Genomic DNA, 19,546 nt, shown 5'->3' on the forward strand with positions numbered 1-19,546 from the left:
GAACAGAACAGGGCTAGATGTATGTGAGATGAGACAGGGAAAGAAACACAAACAGAAAAGTGATGGATTCTGTGAGATGAGACAGACAAAGAAAACAGGAACAGAACAGGGATTGAGGTCTATGAATTGAGAGAGGCAAATAAAACAGGAAGTGAACAGTAGTAAAGATCTGTGAGATGAAAGAGGAAAAGAAAACAGGAACAGAACTGTGCTAGAGGTCTGTGAGAAGAGAGATGCAAAGAAAGAAACAGGAACAGAACAGTGATAGAGGTCTGTGAGATGAGACAGGCAGGCAAAGAAACAGGAACACTACAGTGATACAGTCGGCTCTCCTTATCTGCAGGGGATTGGTTCCGGGTCCCCCTGTGGATACCAATAAATGCGGTTGCCCAAATCCCTTATTTAACCTGTCTCAGTGTGGTGGTCTTTAGGACCCAGCTGAACCCCGGAGCTTATTTATCCTGTCTTAGTGCAGTGGACTTTAGGACCCGGCACAGCTCTGAATTCGCACTGTTTCTGTTCACAAAAATAATCACGATCACGACTGAAAATAAAGTGGAAGTAATAAAGCGATCAGAAAGAGGTCAAACGCCATTGGTCATTGGAAAAGTGTTAGGCTACAGTTGGTCAACAATCGGGACAATGTTAATGGAACATGTGAAAGGCCCTGCCCCGATGTAAGCTACAATTATTCCTAAGCAATGCAGTGGTTTAATTATTGAAATACATATGTTCCTTAAGTGTTTGTTGTGCATAGAGAAGTAATTTGTATACTAAGACAAACATTTGACTAACTGACGCTAAATAATACCGGATGTACCTGTTCCGAGTTCAAATCCGACTTAAAGACGGACTCAGGAACGGAACTCGTTCATAACCCAGGGACTGCCTGTACTTTTAAATTATCTCTAGATTACTTATAATACCTAATACTATATAAATAGTTGTTATACCGTACTGTTTAGGGAATAATGACAAGAAAAAATAGTCTGTACATGCTCAGATAACGAGTGCTGAGAGAGAACATCCGGGTTTACCTGATCTGCGGTTGGTTGAATCCGCACATGTGGAACCCACGGATAAGGAGGGCCGACCATAGTCATCTCTGAGATGAGACAGGCAAAGAAAACAGGAGCAGAAAAGTGGGAAAGATCTGTGAGATGAAAGGCAAACAAAACAGGAACAGAACAGGGCTAGATGTCTGTGAGATTAGACAGGGAAAGAAACACAAACAGAAAAGTGATGGAGGTCTGTGAGATGAGACAAGCAAAGAAGCAGACAGCTGCCTAGCATAGAACAGCTATTTTTATGCCACAAAGAGAAGTAAACAGTCCATTCAAATATATAGATAAGAATTAAACAATTAGAAAGCACTTATTTCATACTCAATACCAAGTTAACCTATGAGAAAGCAATTAGTTAAATACTGCAGGACAAAGAAGCTTCTAGAGTTTTCCAGAACTAAACTTTGTATACTCACTAGAAACATAGCGTGCACAATGCACGCCCTTATACCCACAAAGTTGTGCTGAACATGCCCCTACCTTAGAAGTTACCAGGCTTACCTATAGCCCTCCATTTTCCTCCATGTACCATGTACCTATCCAAAAGTCTCTTAAAAGACCCTATTGTATCCGCCTGTACCACTGTTGCCAGCAGCCCATTACACGCAATCACCAGTCTCTGAGTAAAAAACTTATGCCGGACATCTCCTCTGTACCTATTCCCCAGCACCTTAAATCTGTGTCCTCTTGTGGCAACCATTTCAGCTCTGGGAAAAAGCCTCTGACTATCCACACGATCAAAGCCTCTCATCATCTTATACACCTCTATCAGGTCACCTCTCATACTCTGTCACTCCAAGATGAAAAGGCCGAGTTCACTCAACCTATTCTCATAAGGCATGCTCCCCAATCCAGGCTTATCCAGGGTACATTATCAAATGCCTTGTTGAAATCCATATACACTACATCTACAGTTCTTCCTTCATCAACGTGTTTAGTCACATCCTCAAAAAACTTCAATTAGGCTCGTAAGGCATGGCCTGCCCTTGACGAAGCCATGCTGACTATTCCTAATCATATTATACCTTCCCAAATGTTCATAAATCCTGGCCCTCAGGATCATCTTCATCAACTTACCAACCACTGAGGTATAAGACTCACTGGGCTATAATTTCCTGGGCTATCTCTACTCCCATTCTTGAATTAGGAACAACATTCACAAACCTCCAATCCTCCGGAACCTCTCCAGACCACATTGATGATGCAAAGATTATCACCAGAGGCTCAGCAATCTTCTCCCTTGCCTCCCACAGTAGCCTGGGGTACATCTCATCCGGTCCTGGCAAAAAATCCAACTTGATGCTTTCCAAAAGCTCCAGCATGTCCTCTTTCTTAATATCTACAAGCTCAAGCTTTTCAGTCAAATGCAAGTCATCACTACAATCACCAAGATCCTTTTCCATGGTAAATACTGAAGTAAAGTATTCATTAAGTACCTCTGCTATTTTGTCGCACTTGACAGGTCCTATTGTTTCACATCTTATCCTCCTGCTCTTCACATAATTGTAGAATGCCTTGGGGTTCTCCTTAATCCTGTCTGCCAAGGCCTTCTCATGGCCCTTCTGGCTTTCCTAATTTCCTTTTTAAGCTCCTTCCTGTTAGCTTTACAATCTTCTAGATCTCTAACATTACCTAGCTCTCGGAACGTTTTGTAAACTTTTCTTTTTTTCCTGACGAGATTTATTACAGCCTTTGTACACCATGGTTCCTATACTCTACCCTAACTTCCCTGTCTCATTGGAACGTACCTATACAGAACTCCACACAAATATCCCCTGAATATTTGCCACATTTCCCTGAGTACATCTGTTTCCAATTTAAGCTTCCAGTTTCCTGCCTGATAGTCTCATAATTCCCCTTACTCCAGTTAAACACTTTCCTAACTTGTCTGTTCCTATCCCTCTCTAATGCTATGGTAAAGGAGATAGAGTTGTGATCACTATCTCCAAAATGCACTCCCACTGAGAGACCTGACACCTGACCAGGTTCATTTCCCAATACCAAATCAATACAGCCTCTCCTCTTGTAGGCTTATCAACATATTGTGTCAAGAAACCTTCCTGAACACACCTAACAAACTCCACCCCATCTAAACCCCTTGCTTTAGGGAGATGCCAATTGATATTCAGGAAATTAAAATCTCCCATGACAACTCTACTATTATTACACCTTTCCAGGATCTGTTCCCCTACTGATCCACGCTCTAACCTCATCCGCTTAGTTCACAACACTAGAGGCATATTAAACTGTTATAAACATATAAAAACTACCTAAAATACAAGAAGATAATTCATTGTTAAACTGAAAGGAAAATAACAATTAAGCAGTCTAATATAAGAATGAAACAGTTGAATGCAATAAACTGTACGGCCTTCATTGTCAGAAAGAGTCACAAAAGCAGGTCTTGTGTCAAGATATCCAGGATACCTTTTGTCCTTGTGACTAATCCCATTTGTCCACATTAGGACTATGTCCTTATATTACATAGAACATAGAATAGTACAGCACAGTAGAGGCCCTTCGGCCCACAATGTTGTGCAAACACTCAAACCCTGCCTCCCATCTATCCCCCACCTTAAATTCCTCCATATACCTGTCTAGTAGTCTCTTAAGTTTCATTAGTGTGTCTGCCTCCACCACTGACTCAGACAATGCACTCCATGCACCATCCACTCTGAGTACAAAACTTTCCTCTAATATCCCTCTTGAACTTTCCATCCCTTACCGTAAAGCCATGTCCTCCTGTATTGAACAGTGGTGCCCTGGGGAAGAGGCGCTGCCTGTCCACTCTATCTATTCCTCTTAATATCTTGTACACCTCTATCACATCTCCTCTTATCCTCCTTCTCTCCAAAGAGTAAAGCCCTAGCTCCCTTAATCTCTGATCATAATGCATACTCTCTAAGCCAGGCAGCATCCTGGTAAATCTCCTTTGTACCCTTTCCAATGCTTCCACATCCTTCCTATGGTGTGGCGACCAGAACTGAACACAGTACTCCAAGTGTGGCCTAACCAGAGTTTTATAGAGCTGCATCATTACCTCGCCACTCTTAAACTCTATCCCTCGACTTATGAAAGCTAACACCCCATAAGCTTTCTTGACTACCCTATCTAACTGTGGGGCAACTTTCAGGGATCTGTGGTCATGTACCCCAGATCCCTCTGCTCCTCCACACTACCAAAGTATCCTGCCATTTACTTTGTACTCTGCCCTGGAGTTTGTCCTTCCAAAGTGTACCACTTCACACTTGTCCAGGTTGAAAAGTCTGCCACTTCTCAGCCCACTTCTGCATCCTATCAATGTCTCTCTGCAACCTTTGACAATCCTCTACACTATCCACAACACCACCAACCTGTGTGTCGTCTGCAAACTTGCCAACCCACCCTTCTACCCCCTCATCCAGGTCGTTAATAAAAATCATGAAAAGTAGAGGTCCCAGAACCGACCCTTGTGGGACACCACTAGTCACAGCCCTCCAATCTGAATGTATTCCCTCCACCACGACCCTCTGCTTTCTGTAGGCAAGCCAATTCTGAATCCACCTGGCCAAACCTCCCTGGATCCCATGCCTTCTGACTTTCTGAATAAGTCTACCGTGTGGAACCTTGTCAAGTGCCTTTCTAAAATCCATGTAGATCACATCCATTGCACTACCCCCATCTATATGCCTGGTCACCTCCTCAAGGAACTCTATCAGGCTTGTTAGACACGATCTGTCCTTCACAAAGCCATGCTGACTGTTCCTGATCAGACCATGATTCTCTAAATGCCCATAGATCCTATCTCTAAGAATCTTTTCCAACAGCTTTCCCACCACAGGCGTAAGGCTCACTGGTCTATCATTACCCGGACTATCCCTACTACCTTTTTTGGAACAAGGGGACAACATTCGCCTCCCTCCAATCCTCCAGTACCATTCCTGTGGACAACGAGGACATAAAGATCCTAGCCAGAGGCTCAGCAATCTCTTCCCTCGCCTCGTGGAGCAGCCTGGGGAATATTCCGTCAGGTCCCAGGGACTTATCCATTCTAATATCTTTTAACTACTCCAACACTTCCTCTCCAGAACATCAACCTCACTCATATTGTCCTCACCACCATCAAGTTCCCTCTCATTCATGAATACAGAAGAGAAGTATTCAGTGAGGACTCCTGTCATCCTTTTGTTCTTCACATAATTGAAGAATGCCTTGGGGCATTCTTCTCACCAAGGCCTTCTCATGTCCGCCTCTTGCTCTCCTCAGCCCCTTCTTAAGCTCCTTTCTTGCTACCCTATATTCCTCAATAGACCCATCTAAATGTTGCTTTATTAAGTATATATCTTAATTGTTTATTAATTAATTAATCAAACATCATTCCACTACCTCCAATGGCAGTGCATTCCAGATATCATCCACTCTCCATGTTAAAAAATTTAACCCTCAGATCTGACAAAAAACTCATTCTTCTGGAGTTGCAGCTTTATAGGACCCTTGTCAGACCCCACTTGGAGTACTGTGCTCAGTTCTGGTCGCCTCACTACAGGAAGGATGTGGAAGCCATAGAAAGGGTGCAGAGGATATTTACAAGGATGTTGCCTGGATTGGGGAGCATGCCTTATGAGAATAGGTTGAGTGAACTTGGCCTTTTCTCCTTAGAGCAACGGAGGGTGAGAGGTGACCTGATAGAGGTGTATAAGATGATGAGAGGCATTGATTGTGTGGATAGTCAGAGGCTTTTTCCCAGAGCTGAAATGGTTGCCACAAGAGAACACAGGTTTAAGGTGTTGGGGAGTAGGTACAGTGGAGATATCAGGGGTAAGTTTTTTACTCAGAGAGTGGTGAGTACATGGAATGGGCTGCCGGCAACAGTGGTGAAGGCAGATACGATAGAGTCTTTTAAGAGCCTTTGGATAGGTACATGGGGCTTAGAAAAATAGAGGGCTATAAGTAAGTCTAGTAATATCTAAGGTTGGGACATGTTCGGCACAACTTTGTGGGCCAAAGGGCTTGTATTGTGCTGTAGGTTTTCTATGTTTCTATGTTTCTCACCTTAAGTTATCTTCTTACTTTTGATATCACTCTCTTAGAAAAATGTTTTTGACTTTCTGCCTTATTTATACCTCTCATTATTTTATGCCTTCAATCTTCTTCGCTCAAATGAAAATAAACCCAGCCCATCTAATCTCTTCACGACCAAATTCCTCCAATCCATTGTGTTGAATCTCCTCTGTACTCTATCCAAAGCAAACACATTGAACAAAGAAACAGCAGGCCAAGTGAACAATAAATTAGGAGAGAAATAATCTCAAGAAATGTTAGATAATACAGAAGAGTGCAGCTCAGGACTAATTAAAATAGTAATTAAGCACCTACCTAAATAGATCCCTTCTCCCGAAACAATACCCACATCACTCCATTATATGACATTCATGTGTCTATCTAAGAGCCCCTTAACTTGTTCTTTTAAATGCAGGAAGTTTCCTTTTCCTTCCAGTCAAGCTGCTGGCAGCATCCCTAGGGGAATACATTTTAGACTGATGTCATTTTCCATTGATCTGAAACATTTCACAATGCACAAAGTGCTGTGGGTGTTCAACAGATGAGGCGCCATATATGAAGGGAAACACTCAGTTAACATTTCAGGTCTGGATCCTTCATGTGGTCCAGAAATATTTACTATGATCTTTTTTTTCTCTGTCCACAGATTCAGTCTGACCTCCTGATGAAGTGTTCAGGTTTTATTTATTTTCAGCATTGCCAATTTTTTTTCTTTGTAAAATTTAGTTGCTCTACTTTTGTTGAAACAGCATTTGGTGCACTGCCCGTCGGAAGTGTGCTGGATTTCATTTTCAGGCATTCAAACTTCACTTGATTATTATGCTTTCAGATTTGTTGTTGAGCAACATGGAATCTTAAAAATAGACATTGTTGGTTGTGGTCAAAGACTGCTGCTACAGTTGTAGACAAATGATTTAATTATATTTTTTTTAAGCTGAAGGCAAATGGGGTCCATGGAACCACTGGAGTTTGTGTTCCAAGACATGTGACAGTGGTTGGCAACGGCGCTTCCGGATGTGTAAAGGGACAAGCGTCAAAGGTTATCCATGTGAAGGATCAGGGGAAGAAGTCAGGACATGCAATGAGAAAAGATGCCCAGGTGAGGAAAACTATGTCTCAAAGTAATTTGTACAATGATATAACATATGGTTTATTTTCTCTGCATGTTTGCTTTCATCCTTTTCCATTCACAAAGATGGTTTCTATCTCAAAGTCTAAAGGAGTGCAGAGTCAAGGAAACAATTGCCAAATTCTATATGAAATCCAGTCTGGCAGGAATCCCTGATGCATTTTAAGGAGTGGATTTATTTTAAGAACTCAGTTAGTTTTCTCTACCCCAGGTTCCCTTACAAACACCATAGTCATTGATTTTAAATAGCTTACTTTGGTGGAATGAAGCAACATGCACGAAATATCTAGCAGGGTAGATAGAATCTTTGGAGAAAGGAAGTGAGCTGAGATTTAAGTGGCACCATCTGCTTTGTATTTGTGGAGTGGTATTAAAAATCGAGAACTAGGAAGAAATCATTTGAAAGTGAAGTGCTAGTGATGAACGTTAGCTTCTGGAACGTTTGTCCTAAAAGGGTGGCAAAGTCTTGGAATGTTTTTAAGGTACAGAGAGATAGATGCATAAAGTGCTTGGGGTGAATGTGGTTAGATAAGAACGTGAAGCTGAAGTTAAGGGCTATGTGACCTACTTCTACTCCTTATTTGTCAATTACAGTATCTGTATCTCAACTGCTCCCAAGTGTAATGTTTCTGGAGACTATAGTTTTCAATATCAGGGATGACAGAAGTCGTACACCCGTGGAGTGATGCATCTGCCTGTGGAGATCAAGGCCACTGATATGTGAAGTCCTTAGCTTGTCATTCACTCCAGATCACAGCTGCTAACTTGTGACATTTCACATTTTGATGAGATAATATTATAGGTCTTCCAAACAGTTGGCATGAATTAGAGGAACAAATACATAAGGAGATCACTGTGAGGTGTAGTAATAATACGGTTGTAATAGTAGGTGATTTTAACTTTCTTAATATTGGCTGAGACCCATAGTGCTAAGAAACTTTTTTTTTTCATTTGGAGAAGGGAGTCGGAGGATCAGAACGGGAGTGCAGCGGGAGCCATCTTGAATTTTTCTTATTCTCATCCGAGTTAAGAGAGGCAGGACTGCGCAGGCGTGTGACGGCGGGCAGAGAAGCGGGGAAGATTTAAAATGGACACAGCCTTATACAGTGGGCAGCGTCGTTTGCAGGCAGTGGAGTGAGCCGGGAGCAGAGTGAAGGCTTAAGGACTTGGGCTCAACGGAGTTAGGCAGAAGCGGGCAAGGCAAGGTACGTTTAGATTTCAGTTTTTCCTGTTATTTGAGGAAAGGGGAAGTATGAGTGTGAGGGCAGCTTGCTGTTCTCGGAGGCAGATGTGGGAGGTCCTGGTGTCTCCTAGCCTCCCAGAAGTCCACATCTGCACCAGGTGCGCCGAGCTGCAGCTCCTAAGGGACTGTGTTAGGCAACTGGAGCTGCAGCTCGATGACCTTTGTCTGGTCAGGGAGAGTGAGGAGTTGATAGAGAGGAGTTACAGGCAGGTGGTCACACCCGGGCCATGGGAGGCAGACAAGTGGGTCATGGTTAGGAGAGGGAAGGGGAAGAGTCAGGTACTAGAGAGTACCCCAGTGGCTGTACCCCTTGACAATAAGTACTCCTGTTTGAGTACTGTTGGAGGAGACAGCCTACCTGGGGGAAGCAACAGTGGCCGTGCCTTGGCACAGAGTCCGGCCCTGTAGCTCAGAAGGGTAGGGAAAGGAAGGGGAAGGCAGTAGTAATAGGGGACTCGATAGTTAGGGGGTCAGATAGGCAATTATGTGGAGGCAATCAGGAGACCCGGATGGTAGTTTGTCTCCCTGATGTTTCTGATCGCGTCCAAGATTACCTGAAGTGGGAGGGTGAGGAGCCAGAGGTCGTTGTACATATAGGTAGGAAAAAGGAAGAGGTCCTGTAAGGAGAATATAGGGAGTTAGGAAGGCAGTTGAGAAGAAGGACCACAAAGGTAGTAATCTTAGGATTACTGCCTGTGCCACGCGACAGTGAGAGTAGGAATGGAATGAGGTGGAGGATAAATGCGTGGCGGAGGGATTGGAGCAGGGGGCAAGGATTCAAGTTTCTGGATCATTGGGACCTCTTTTGGGTCGGGTGTGACCTGCACAAAAAGGATGGGTACACTTGAATCCTAGGGGGACCAATATCCTGGCGGGGAGATTTGCTAAGGCTACTGCGGAGTCTTTAAACTAGAATGGTTGGGAGGTGGGAATCAATTTGAAGAGACTAGAGGAGAGGAGGTTAGTTCACAAATAGAGAAAGCTAGTAGACAGTGTGTGAGGGAGAATAGGCAGGTGATAGAGAAGGGGAGCGCTCAGACCGAAGATGTAGGGGAGAAGGAAGAAAAAGATAATAAAGTTGATTGCATCATTAGGGATAAACAAAGAGGAAGAGGTGGAGAGTTTCTTAAATGCATCTATTTTAATGCTAGGAGCATTGTAAGAAAGGTGGATGAGCTTAGAGCATGAATTGATACCTGGAAATATGATGTTGTAGCTGTTAGTGAAACATGGTTGCAGGAGGGGTGTGATTGGCAACTAAATATTCCTGGATTTTGTTGCTTCAGGTGTGATAGGATCAGAGGGGCAAGAGGAGGAGGTGTTGCATTGCTTGTCAGAGAAAATATTACAGCGGTGCTTTGGCAGGATAGATCAGAGGGCTCATCTAGGGAGGCTATTTGGGTGGAATTGAGGAATGGGAAAGGTGTAGTAACACATAGGGGTGTATTATAGACCACCTAATGGGGAGCAAGGATTGGAGGAGCAAATTTGTAAGGAGATAGCAGATATTTGTAGTAAGCACAAGGTTGTGATTGTGGGAGATTTTAATTTTCCACACACAGACTGGGAAGCCCATTCTATAAAAGGGCTGGATGGTTTGGAGTTTGTAAAATATGTGCAGGATAGTTTTTTGCAGCAGTACATAGAGGTACCGAATAGAGAAGGGGCAGTGTTAGATCTCCTGTTAGGGAATGAGATAGGTCAGGTGACGGAGGTATGTGTTGGGGAGCACTTTGGGTCCAGTGATCACAATACCATTAGTTTCAATATAATTATGGAGAAGGATAGGTCTGGACCCAAGGTTGAGATTTTTGATTGGAGAAAGGCTAACATTGAGGAGATGCAAAAGGATTTAGAAGGAGAGGATTGGGACAATTTGTTTTATGGGAAGGATATAATAGAGAAATGGAGGTCATTTAAAGGTGAAACTTTGAGGGTACAGAATCTTTATGTTCCTGTTAGGTTGAAAGGAAAGGTCTAAAGTTTGAGAGAGCCAATATTTTCAAGGGATATTGGAAACTTGGTTAGGAAAAAGAGAGATATCTACAATAAATATAGGCAGCATGGAGTAAATGAGGTGCTTGAGGAATATAAAGAATGTAAGAAGAATCTTAAGGAAGAAATTAGAAAAGCTAAAAGAAGATACGAGGTTGCTTTGGCAAGTAAGGTGAAAATAAATCTGAAGAGTTTCTACAGTTATATTAATAGCAAAAGGATAATGAGGCATAAAATTGGTCCCTTAGAGACTCAGAGTGGACAGCTATGTGTGGAGCAAAGAGAGATGGGGGAGATTTTGAACAACTTCTTTTCGTCAGTATTCACTAAGGAGAAGGATATTGAATTGTGTAAGGTATGGGAAACAAGTAGGGAAGTTATGGAAACTATGACAATTAAAGAGGAGGAAGTACTGGGGCGTTTAAGGAATATAAAAGTGGATAAATCTCCGGATCTTAACAGGATATTCCCTAAGACCTTGAGGGAAGTTGGTGTAGAAATAGCAGGGGCTCTGACAGAAATATTTCAAATGTCATTAGAAACGGGGATGGTGCCGGAGGATTGGTGTATTGCTCATGTGGTTCCATTGTTTAAAAAGGGTTCTAAGAGTAAACCTAGCAATTATAAGCCTGTCGGTTTGACGTCAGTGTTGGGTAAATTAATGGAAAGTATTCTTAGAGATGGTATATATAATTATATAGACAGGCTCTGATTAGGAATAGTCAGCATGGATTTGTGCATTGAAGGTCATGTTTGTCAAATCTTATTGAATTTTTTGAAGAGGTTTTCAAGGAAAGTTGACAAGGGTAAAGCAGTGGATGTTGTCTATATGGACTTCAGTAAGGCCTTTGACAAGGTTCCGCACGGAAGGTTAGTTAGGAAGGTTCAATCGTTAGGTATTAATATTGAAGTAGTAAAATGGATTCAACAGTGGCTGGATGGGAAATGCCAGAGAGTAGTGGTGGGTAACTGTTTGTCAGGTTGGAGTCCGATGACTAGAGGTGTGCCTCAGGGATCTGTATTAGGTCCAATGTTGTTTGTCACATACATTAATGATCTGGATGATGGGGTGGTAAATTGGATTAGTAAGTATGCAGATGATACTAAGGTAGGTGGCATTGTGGATAATGAAGTAGGTTTTCAAAGCTTGCAGAGAGATTTAGGCCATTTAGAAGAGTGGGCTGGACGATGGCAGATGGAGTTTAATGCTGATAAGTGTGAGGTGCTACATTTTGGTAGGAATAATCCAAATAGGACATACATGGTAAATGGTAGGGCATTGAGGAATGCCGTAGAACAGAGTGATCTAGGAATAATGGTGCATAGTTCCCTGAAGGTATAATCTCATGTGGATAGGGTGGTAAAGAACGCTTTTGGAATGCTGTCCTTTATAAATCAGAGCATTGAGTATAGGAGTTGGGATGCAATGTTAAAACTGTACAAGGCATTGGTAAGTCTGAATTTGGAGTATTGTGTACAGTTCTGGTCACCAAATTATAGGAAAGATATCAACAAAATAGAGAGAGGGTACAGAGCAGATTTACTAGAATGTTACCTGGGTTTCAGCACCTAAGTTACAGGGAAAGGCTGAACAAGTTAGGTCTTTATTCTTTGGAGCATAGAAGGTTGAGGGGGGACTTGATAGAGGTATTTAAAATTATGAGGGGGATAGATAGAGTTGATGTGGATAGGCTTTTTCCATTGAGAGTAGGGGAGATTCAAACAAGAGGACATGATTTGAGAGTTAGGGGGCAAAAGTTTAAGGGTAACACTAGGGGGAATTTCTTTACTCAGAGAGTGGTAGCTGTGTGGAATGAGCTTCCGGTAGAAGTGGTAGTGGCAGGTTTGGTATTGTCATTTAAAGTAAAATTGGATAGGTATATGGACAGGAAAGGAATGGAGGGTTATGAGCTGAGTGCAGGTCGGTGGGACTAGGTGAGTGTAAGCATCGGCACGGACTAGAAGGGCCAAGATGGCCTGTTTCCATGCTGTAATTGTTATATGGTTATATGGTTTTATGGAACTAGATAGGAAGAATTTGTAGCAGGTCCTGAGAAAATTTTTCTCAAGCAATCAAGAAGGCTGTCTGAGGCAGGTGACATTACCCAACCTTCTCTTAGGTAATGAGACTGAACAAGTAGCTGATGTATCAGTGTGGAAGCAATTTGGGACCAGTTTTAAGTTTTACACAATAGATTAGGACCAGTATTAGTTGAAATGGTTGTGGAAAAGGATACATTAAAGTCCTACATTGGGACTTTAAGTCCTAAAGTCCTAATTTTCTAGATATTAGAAATTCCAAAGGTTGATTGGGTGAGGATATATATATATATATATATATGTGTGTGTAAATATAATTCCTTTTATCCTGTATTTGGAGACAATTATACAGGCAAACACAAAAGTGAAGGTGTTATATTTGAATGCATGCAGTATACGGAATGAAGCAGATGAGCTTGTAGCGCAATTAGAGATTGGAAGGTATGATATTGTGAGCATCACTGAGTCATGACTGAAAGAAGATTGTAGTTGAGAGTTTCCTAATATCCAAGTTTACACATTGTGTTGAAAGGACAGGCAGGTAGGCAGAGGGAGGGACATGTCTCAGTTGGTAAAAATTGAAATCAAATCCTTAGAAAGAGGTGACATAGGATTAGAAAATATAGAATCCTTGTGGTTAGGGTTAAGGATCTGCAAAGGGAAGAAGGACCCCAATGGGAGGTGTATATATGCCTCCAAACACGAGCCAGAATATGGGCTGTTAATACAATGGGCAATAGAAAATACATGCGAAAAAGCCAATGTTATGGGAGTTTTCAATATGCAGGTAGATTGGGAAAATCAGGTTGATGCTGATTATGGATCTCAAGAGATAAAATTTGTAGAATGCCTAGGGGATCAACTATTCTGGATTGGGCGTTGTATAATGAACCAGATTTGATGAGGGAGCTTCCGGTATAGAAACCCTTAAGAAGCAGTGATCATAATATGATAGAATTCACCCTGCAATTTGAGAGGAAGAAACTAAATTCAATTGTATCAGTACTACAGTGGACTAAAAGGAATTACAGAGGCATGAGAGTGGAGCTGGTCAAAGTTAATTGGAAGGGGACACTAACAGCGATGATGGCAGAGCAGCAATGGCTGATGTTTCTGGGAGCAATTCGCAAGGTTCAGGTTTGATACATACCAGAGAAAGGCAGGATGATTCAACCATGGCTGAAAAGGAAAGTCAAAAGCAACATAAAAACAAAAGAGAGAGCATATAATAGAGCAAAAAGTAGTGGGAAGTTAGAGGATTTGGAAGCCTTTAAAAACCAACAGAAACTAGGAGGGAAAAATATAATATAAAGGTAAGCTAGCCAAAAATATCAAAGAGAATGCCATAAGTTTTTTTAGATCATAGAGTAAAAGAGAGGCAAGCGTAGATATTGGACCACAGGAAAGTGACGCAATTGAGGTACACAGTAATGGTGGACAAAGAAATGGCAGGTGAATTGAATAAGTATTTTGCATCTGTCTTCACTGTGGATGAGACTAGCAGTATGCTGGAAGTTAGAGTGTCAGGGCTCAGAAGTCTGTACTAGGGAGAAACTGCTTGGGAAGTTATATGGTCTGAATTTAAATAAGTCACCTGGACTAGGAGGACTACATCCCAAGTTTCTGAAAGAGGCAGCTAAAGAGATTATGGAGGCTTCAATAATGATCTTTTAAGAATCACTCGATTCTGGCATGCTTCCTGAGTAATGGAAAATTGTCAATGTCACTCCACTTTCAGGACGGGAGGGAGGCAGAAGAAAGGAAATTATAGGCCAGTTAGTCTGACCTCAGTGGTTGGGAAGATGTTGGAGTCGATTTTTAAGAATGAGGTCTCAGGGTTCATGAAGGCACATGATAAAATAAGCAAACATGAGGAAATCTGTAGATGCTGGAAATTCAAACAACACACACAAAATGCTGGTGGAACACAGCAGGCCAGGCAGCATCTATAAGGAGAAGTACTGTCGACATTTCAGGCCAAGACCCTTCGTCAGGACTAACGGAAAGGAAATATAGTAAGAGATTTGAAAGTAGTGGGGGGAGGGGGAAATGCGAAATGATAGGAGAAGACTGGAGGGGGTGAGGTGAAGCTAAGAGCTGGAAAGCTGATTGGCAAAAGTGATACAGATCTGGAGAAGGGAAAGGACCATGGGACAGGAGGCCTCGGGAGAAAGAAAGGGGGGGGGGGAAGCACCAGAGGGAGATGCAGAACAGGCATAGTGATGGGCAGAGAGAGAAAAAAAACAAACAACTAAATATGTCAGGGATGGGGTAAGAAGAGGAGGAGGGGCATTAACGGAAATTAGAGAAGTCAATATTCATGCCATCAGGTTGGAGGCTACCCAGCCGGTATATAAGGTGTTGTTCCTCCAACCTGAGTCTGGATTCATTTTGACAGGATCTCCCAGTGGCCACACATTTTAATTCCACGTCCCATTCCCATTCTGATATGTCTATCCATGGCCTCCTCTACTGTCAAAATGAATCCAAACTCAGGTTGGAGGAACAACACCTTATATACCGGCTGGGTAGCCTCCAACCTGATGGCATCAACATTGACTTCTCTAACTTCCGTTAATGCCCCTCCTCCACTTCTTACCACATCCCTGACATATTTAGTTGTTTGCCTGTTCTCCATCTCTCTCTGGTGCTTCCCCCCCCCCCCCCCCTTTCTCCCGAGGCCTCCCGTCCCATGATCCTTTCCCTTCTCCAACTCTGTATCACTTTTGCCAATCACCTTTCCAGCTCTTAGCTTCATCCCACCCCTTCCGGTCTTCTCTTATCATTTCGTATTTTCCCCTCCCCCCACCACTTTCAAATCTCTTACTTTATTTCCTTTTGATTAGTCCTGACGAAGGGTCTCAGCCCAAAACGTCGACAGTGCTTCTCCTTATAGATGCTGCCTGGCCTGCTGTGTTCCACCAGCATTTTGTGTGTGTTGATAAAATAAGCTGTAGTCAGAATGGTTTCCTCAAGGGAAAATTTTCCCTGACAAATCTTTTGGAATTCATTGAAGAAATAACAAGCAGGATAGACAAAGGAGAATCAGTGGGTGTCCCGTATTTGGATTTTCAGAAGGTCTTTGACAAGGTGCCACACATGATGCTGCTTAGCAAGATAAGAGCCCCTGGTAATACAGGAAAAGAACTAGTATGGACGGAAAATTGGCTGATTGGCAGGAGGCAAACAATAGGAATAAAGGGAGCCTTTTCTGATTGGCTGCCAGCAACTAATGATATTTTGCAGGGGTCAGTTTTTATGTTGTATGTCAATAATTTTCGATGATAGAATTGAATGCTCTGTGGCCAAGTTTGTGGATGATACAAAGATAGGTGGAGAGGCAGATAAAGCTAAGTGAGCAAGATTACTGCAGAAGGACTTGGTCAGAGTAGAACAATGGGCAAAATGGTGGCATATGGAATACAGTCAGGAAATGTACGGTCATGCACTTTTGTGGCAGGAATATAGGTGTAGACTATTTTCTAAAAAGGGATAAAATTCAAAAACCCGAGGTGCAAAGGGGTTGGAGGTCCTCATGCAGCACTCCCAAACAATTAATGTTCAGGTTGAGTTGGTGGCGAAGAAGGCAAATACAATGTCAGCATTGATAGAAGCATAGAAAACCTACAGCACAATACAGGCCCTTTGGCCCGCAATGTTGTGCCGAACATGTCCCTACCATAGGAATTACTAGACTTCAATCATAGCCCTCTATTTTTCTAAGCTCCATGTACCTATCCAAAAGTCTCTTAAAAGACTCTATCGTATCTGCCTTCACCACTGTTGCCGGCAGCCCATTACACACACTCACCACTCTCTGAGTAAAAAACTTACCCCTAGCATTTCCTCTGTACCTACTCCCCCGCACCTTAAACCTGTGTCCTTGGGACTTCCGGTAAGATGGCGATTGCTTAGCTGCTCCAAACTTTTGTTCCGTTACTGTCGCTACCTTTGCACTAAATGTCTCCACTTTATAAAGCTTAGTTAGGAATTATTTCGGTATCTCTTACTTGCCTGTGAATATATCTAACCTACAATGTCTAACAAGAGTTCTAAATCCGGGAGAAAAGAAACTATGACCTCGTCGGACGTGACGATGGAGGCGCTTGAAAATCTCCGAGACGAAATCTTAAAGGAAATTAAAACCGCTTTCAAACAGTTAGAAGAGAAACTGGATCGGATCAACGATAAAGTGGACAAACATGCTGAACACTTATCTCGCATCGATTCGACTTCTGAAGCTTTAGAAAGTCGGGTTCGATACTTGGAGACTCTCTGTTCCAGCTTAGAGGAAAAATCTAAAAAACTTCTTTCCAAAATGGTGGATCTCGAAAATCGCAGCAGACGCTGCAACATCAGAATTCTGGGATTACCAGAAGCAACTGAGAAGGGGTCAACCGTGAAGTTTTTCGCCGAGTTTCTCTGTGAGATATTCGGGAAGGATCTGCTTCCAAACCCGCCCGAGCTCGAACGGGCACACAGAGTCTATGTTTCCCCCGGAATTCTGGGCTCCCGTCCGCGACCAGTAATCTTGTGTTTCCATCAATACCAGGTAAAACACAGTCTGATTGTGGAGGCACGTCGCAGAGGCTCTTTCTCTTTCCAGGATACAACCATTCGCTTTGTGGAAGATTTTGCACCCCAGACCTTAAAGATGCGCGCTGAGTATAAAGGTGTAATGAAAGTGCTTTTTGATCGTGGTTTCAAACCTTCCTTTCGTAATCTTGCTGACCTAAGAATCAAGTTTAATACCGGGGAATTCAAGTGGTTCAAATCAGCAAGGGAAGCTGAAGCGTTTGTGGCAAGTCTTCCAGCTATCCAGTCATCTTCGGAATCTGATCGGACCTCCTAAAATGGTGGATAAGTACTCCTCGTAGTAAAATTACTTTCTCTGGACTCGGAATTCACTTGAATCACTCAGACATTATTCACTGAAACTTTAAAGGCTGTTGATAATCTCTCCCGGGATTTGGTGTGTGTGTAATCTATTTTTACCTCTGTATAACTTTACCTACAGAGTTCTACAACTAAATCTAACTTGTTTTGGAGGTTTGAAGTCTTTAGTGAAGGCCTCCCTGTTTGTCGGTTCACAGTTCAACTGCTGATTTATTTTTCCTCTGTTTTAAATACTTATTTATTTTATCTTTTTCTTTTCTTCACCCCCTTTTTTTTTCCATTCTCTGAATGTTTTTTTCTCCCTTCTCGGTAAACGGTTGATAAATACTCATCTTGAATTTATAATTTTCCCCTTCCTCTTTTTTTCTTTTTCCTTCTTACCTTTTTTTTTCCCTTTCTCTTACTTTATTCTTCTATAATATTTCGTGGGTAGGTTAGTTTTGGTTTTCTTCCGATTTTCTCTGTATTAAGTTGTATATCTCGGCAGAAGGTGTTCTAATCTGTAGTTATGTTTTCTAGTGCATAAACTAGTTACTGTTTGTTATAGCATTTATACGGAACTGCTGTCAATGACACAGATCTGGAAGTTGTATTTGGGTTAATTTTTTTGGTAGAGCTAGCTACTTGTTTTGGTAGCCGTCTAGTTTTGGGTTGTGTGGGTGGGGTGGATTTTCCAGTTCCAACATTTCTTTATTGTTTAGGACATGTTTATATTTTGACCTTACAAATCTATGTTTACATCTCTGCTCCCAGACTGCTATTGTACCGCTTGATTTTTTATATGCCTGCTGCCTTTTATGCATTCGTAATTGATAATGGCTAGTGCACTTAAATTTGTGAGCTGGAATGTAAAGGGACTGAACCACCCTGTTAAAAGGAGGAAGGTATTCTCACATATTAAACAACTCAAAGCTGACATTGCTTTCCTCCAAGAAACTCATATTCGTTGTTTTGATAACTCCCGGCTTCTGTCCAAGTGGGCGGGTCAGCATTTTCATTCATCCTTTGCGCTAAAGCTAGGGGAGTCTCCATTCTTATTAACTCAAATATTCCTTTTGAACTCCATAATAAAATATCGGACACAAATGGCCGTTTTATTATTGTTTCTGGTAAACTATATAACACTAAAGTTGCACTAGCAAACCTGTATGCCCCCAACTTTGATGATGTTAACTTTTTTGAACGATTTTTTTCCTCACTACCAGACTTAAACTCATACTCTCTTATATTGGGTGGTGACTTTAACTGTTGGTTGGATCCTAAACTGGACCGATCGTCCTCTGTTACCAGATCACCTACCAAATCTGCCTTAGCTATTCAGTCGTTTCTCTCTAATTTTGGTATCTCTGATATATGGCGTTTCCTTCATCCTACGGAGAGAGATTATTCCTTTTTCTCACATGTTCACCATACCTTCACTAGAATTGACTATTTCCTACTCAATAACCAACTTATCCCATTTGCCCACACTTGTGACTATCAGAGTATACTGATCTCTGACCATGCCCAAATTACCCTCTCTCTGAACTTTCCCGGTCTCCCTCAGAGGAACAAACACTGGCGGTTCGATTCAACTTTATTATCGGATGATGATTTCGTAAAATTTATTAAAGACCAGATAACCTTCTATTTTAACACTAATACATCACCTGAAGTGCCATCCCAGATTGTCTGGGATGCCATGAAAGCATATTTGAGGGGCCAAATAATCTCTTACACAGCAAATCTCAATAGAAGATCCCGTACAGATCGAGCAGACCTCATTAACCAGATTAAAGATGTGGATCAATTATATGCCCAAACTAAGAACCCTGAATTATACAAGAAGCGCGTTGAACTCCAAACTAAATTTAACCTTCTGTCCACTCAACCTGTCGAACGCCAACTTCTCGAAAGCAAGAGCCGCTTTTACATTCATGGGGATAAGTCTGGTAAATTCCTAGCCAATCAGCTGAGGCGTTCTAAAGCCAAACAACATATTACAAAGATCCGGAAGGAGAACGGAGACTTTACATTGGATCATTTAGAAATTAATGACGCATTTAAAAAATTTTATTCTCGGCTTTATTCCTCTGAATCCCTGAATGACAATATCTCTGTGGATCAATTTTTACAGAATCTGAATATCCCCTCACTTTC

The 19,546-nt window shown here is 42.1% G+C and overlaps 1 protein-coding gene across 5 annotated transcripts in view; it reads left to right on the forward strand.

Moving 5' to 3' along the window:
* The window catches only part of LOC140719771 (adhesion G protein-coupled receptor B2-like), a 1,068,758-nt gene that overhangs the window by 450,406 nt on the left and 598,806 nt on the right, over window positions 1-19,546 (forward strand). For 4 of the 5 annotated variants that reach the window (XM_073034634.1, XM_073034637.1, XM_073034636.1 and 1 more), the window contains one exon: window positions 7,039-7,203. In XM_073034634.1, the coding sequence (XP_072890735.1) occupies window positions 7,039-7,203 (165 nt within the window). Of the gene's footprint in view, window positions 1-7,038; window positions 7,204-8,319; window positions 8,439-19,546 lie in introns of those variants that run through there. The other variant, XM_073034638.1, reaches the window with a different exon arrangement.

This window comes from Hemitrygon akajei, chromosome 32 (assembly GCF_048418815.1).
Source record: "Hemitrygon akajei chromosome 32, sHemAka1.3, whole genome shotgun sequence".
NCBI lineage: Eukaryota > Metazoa > Chordata > Chondrichthyes > Myliobatiformes > Dasyatidae > Hemitrygon > Hemitrygon akajei.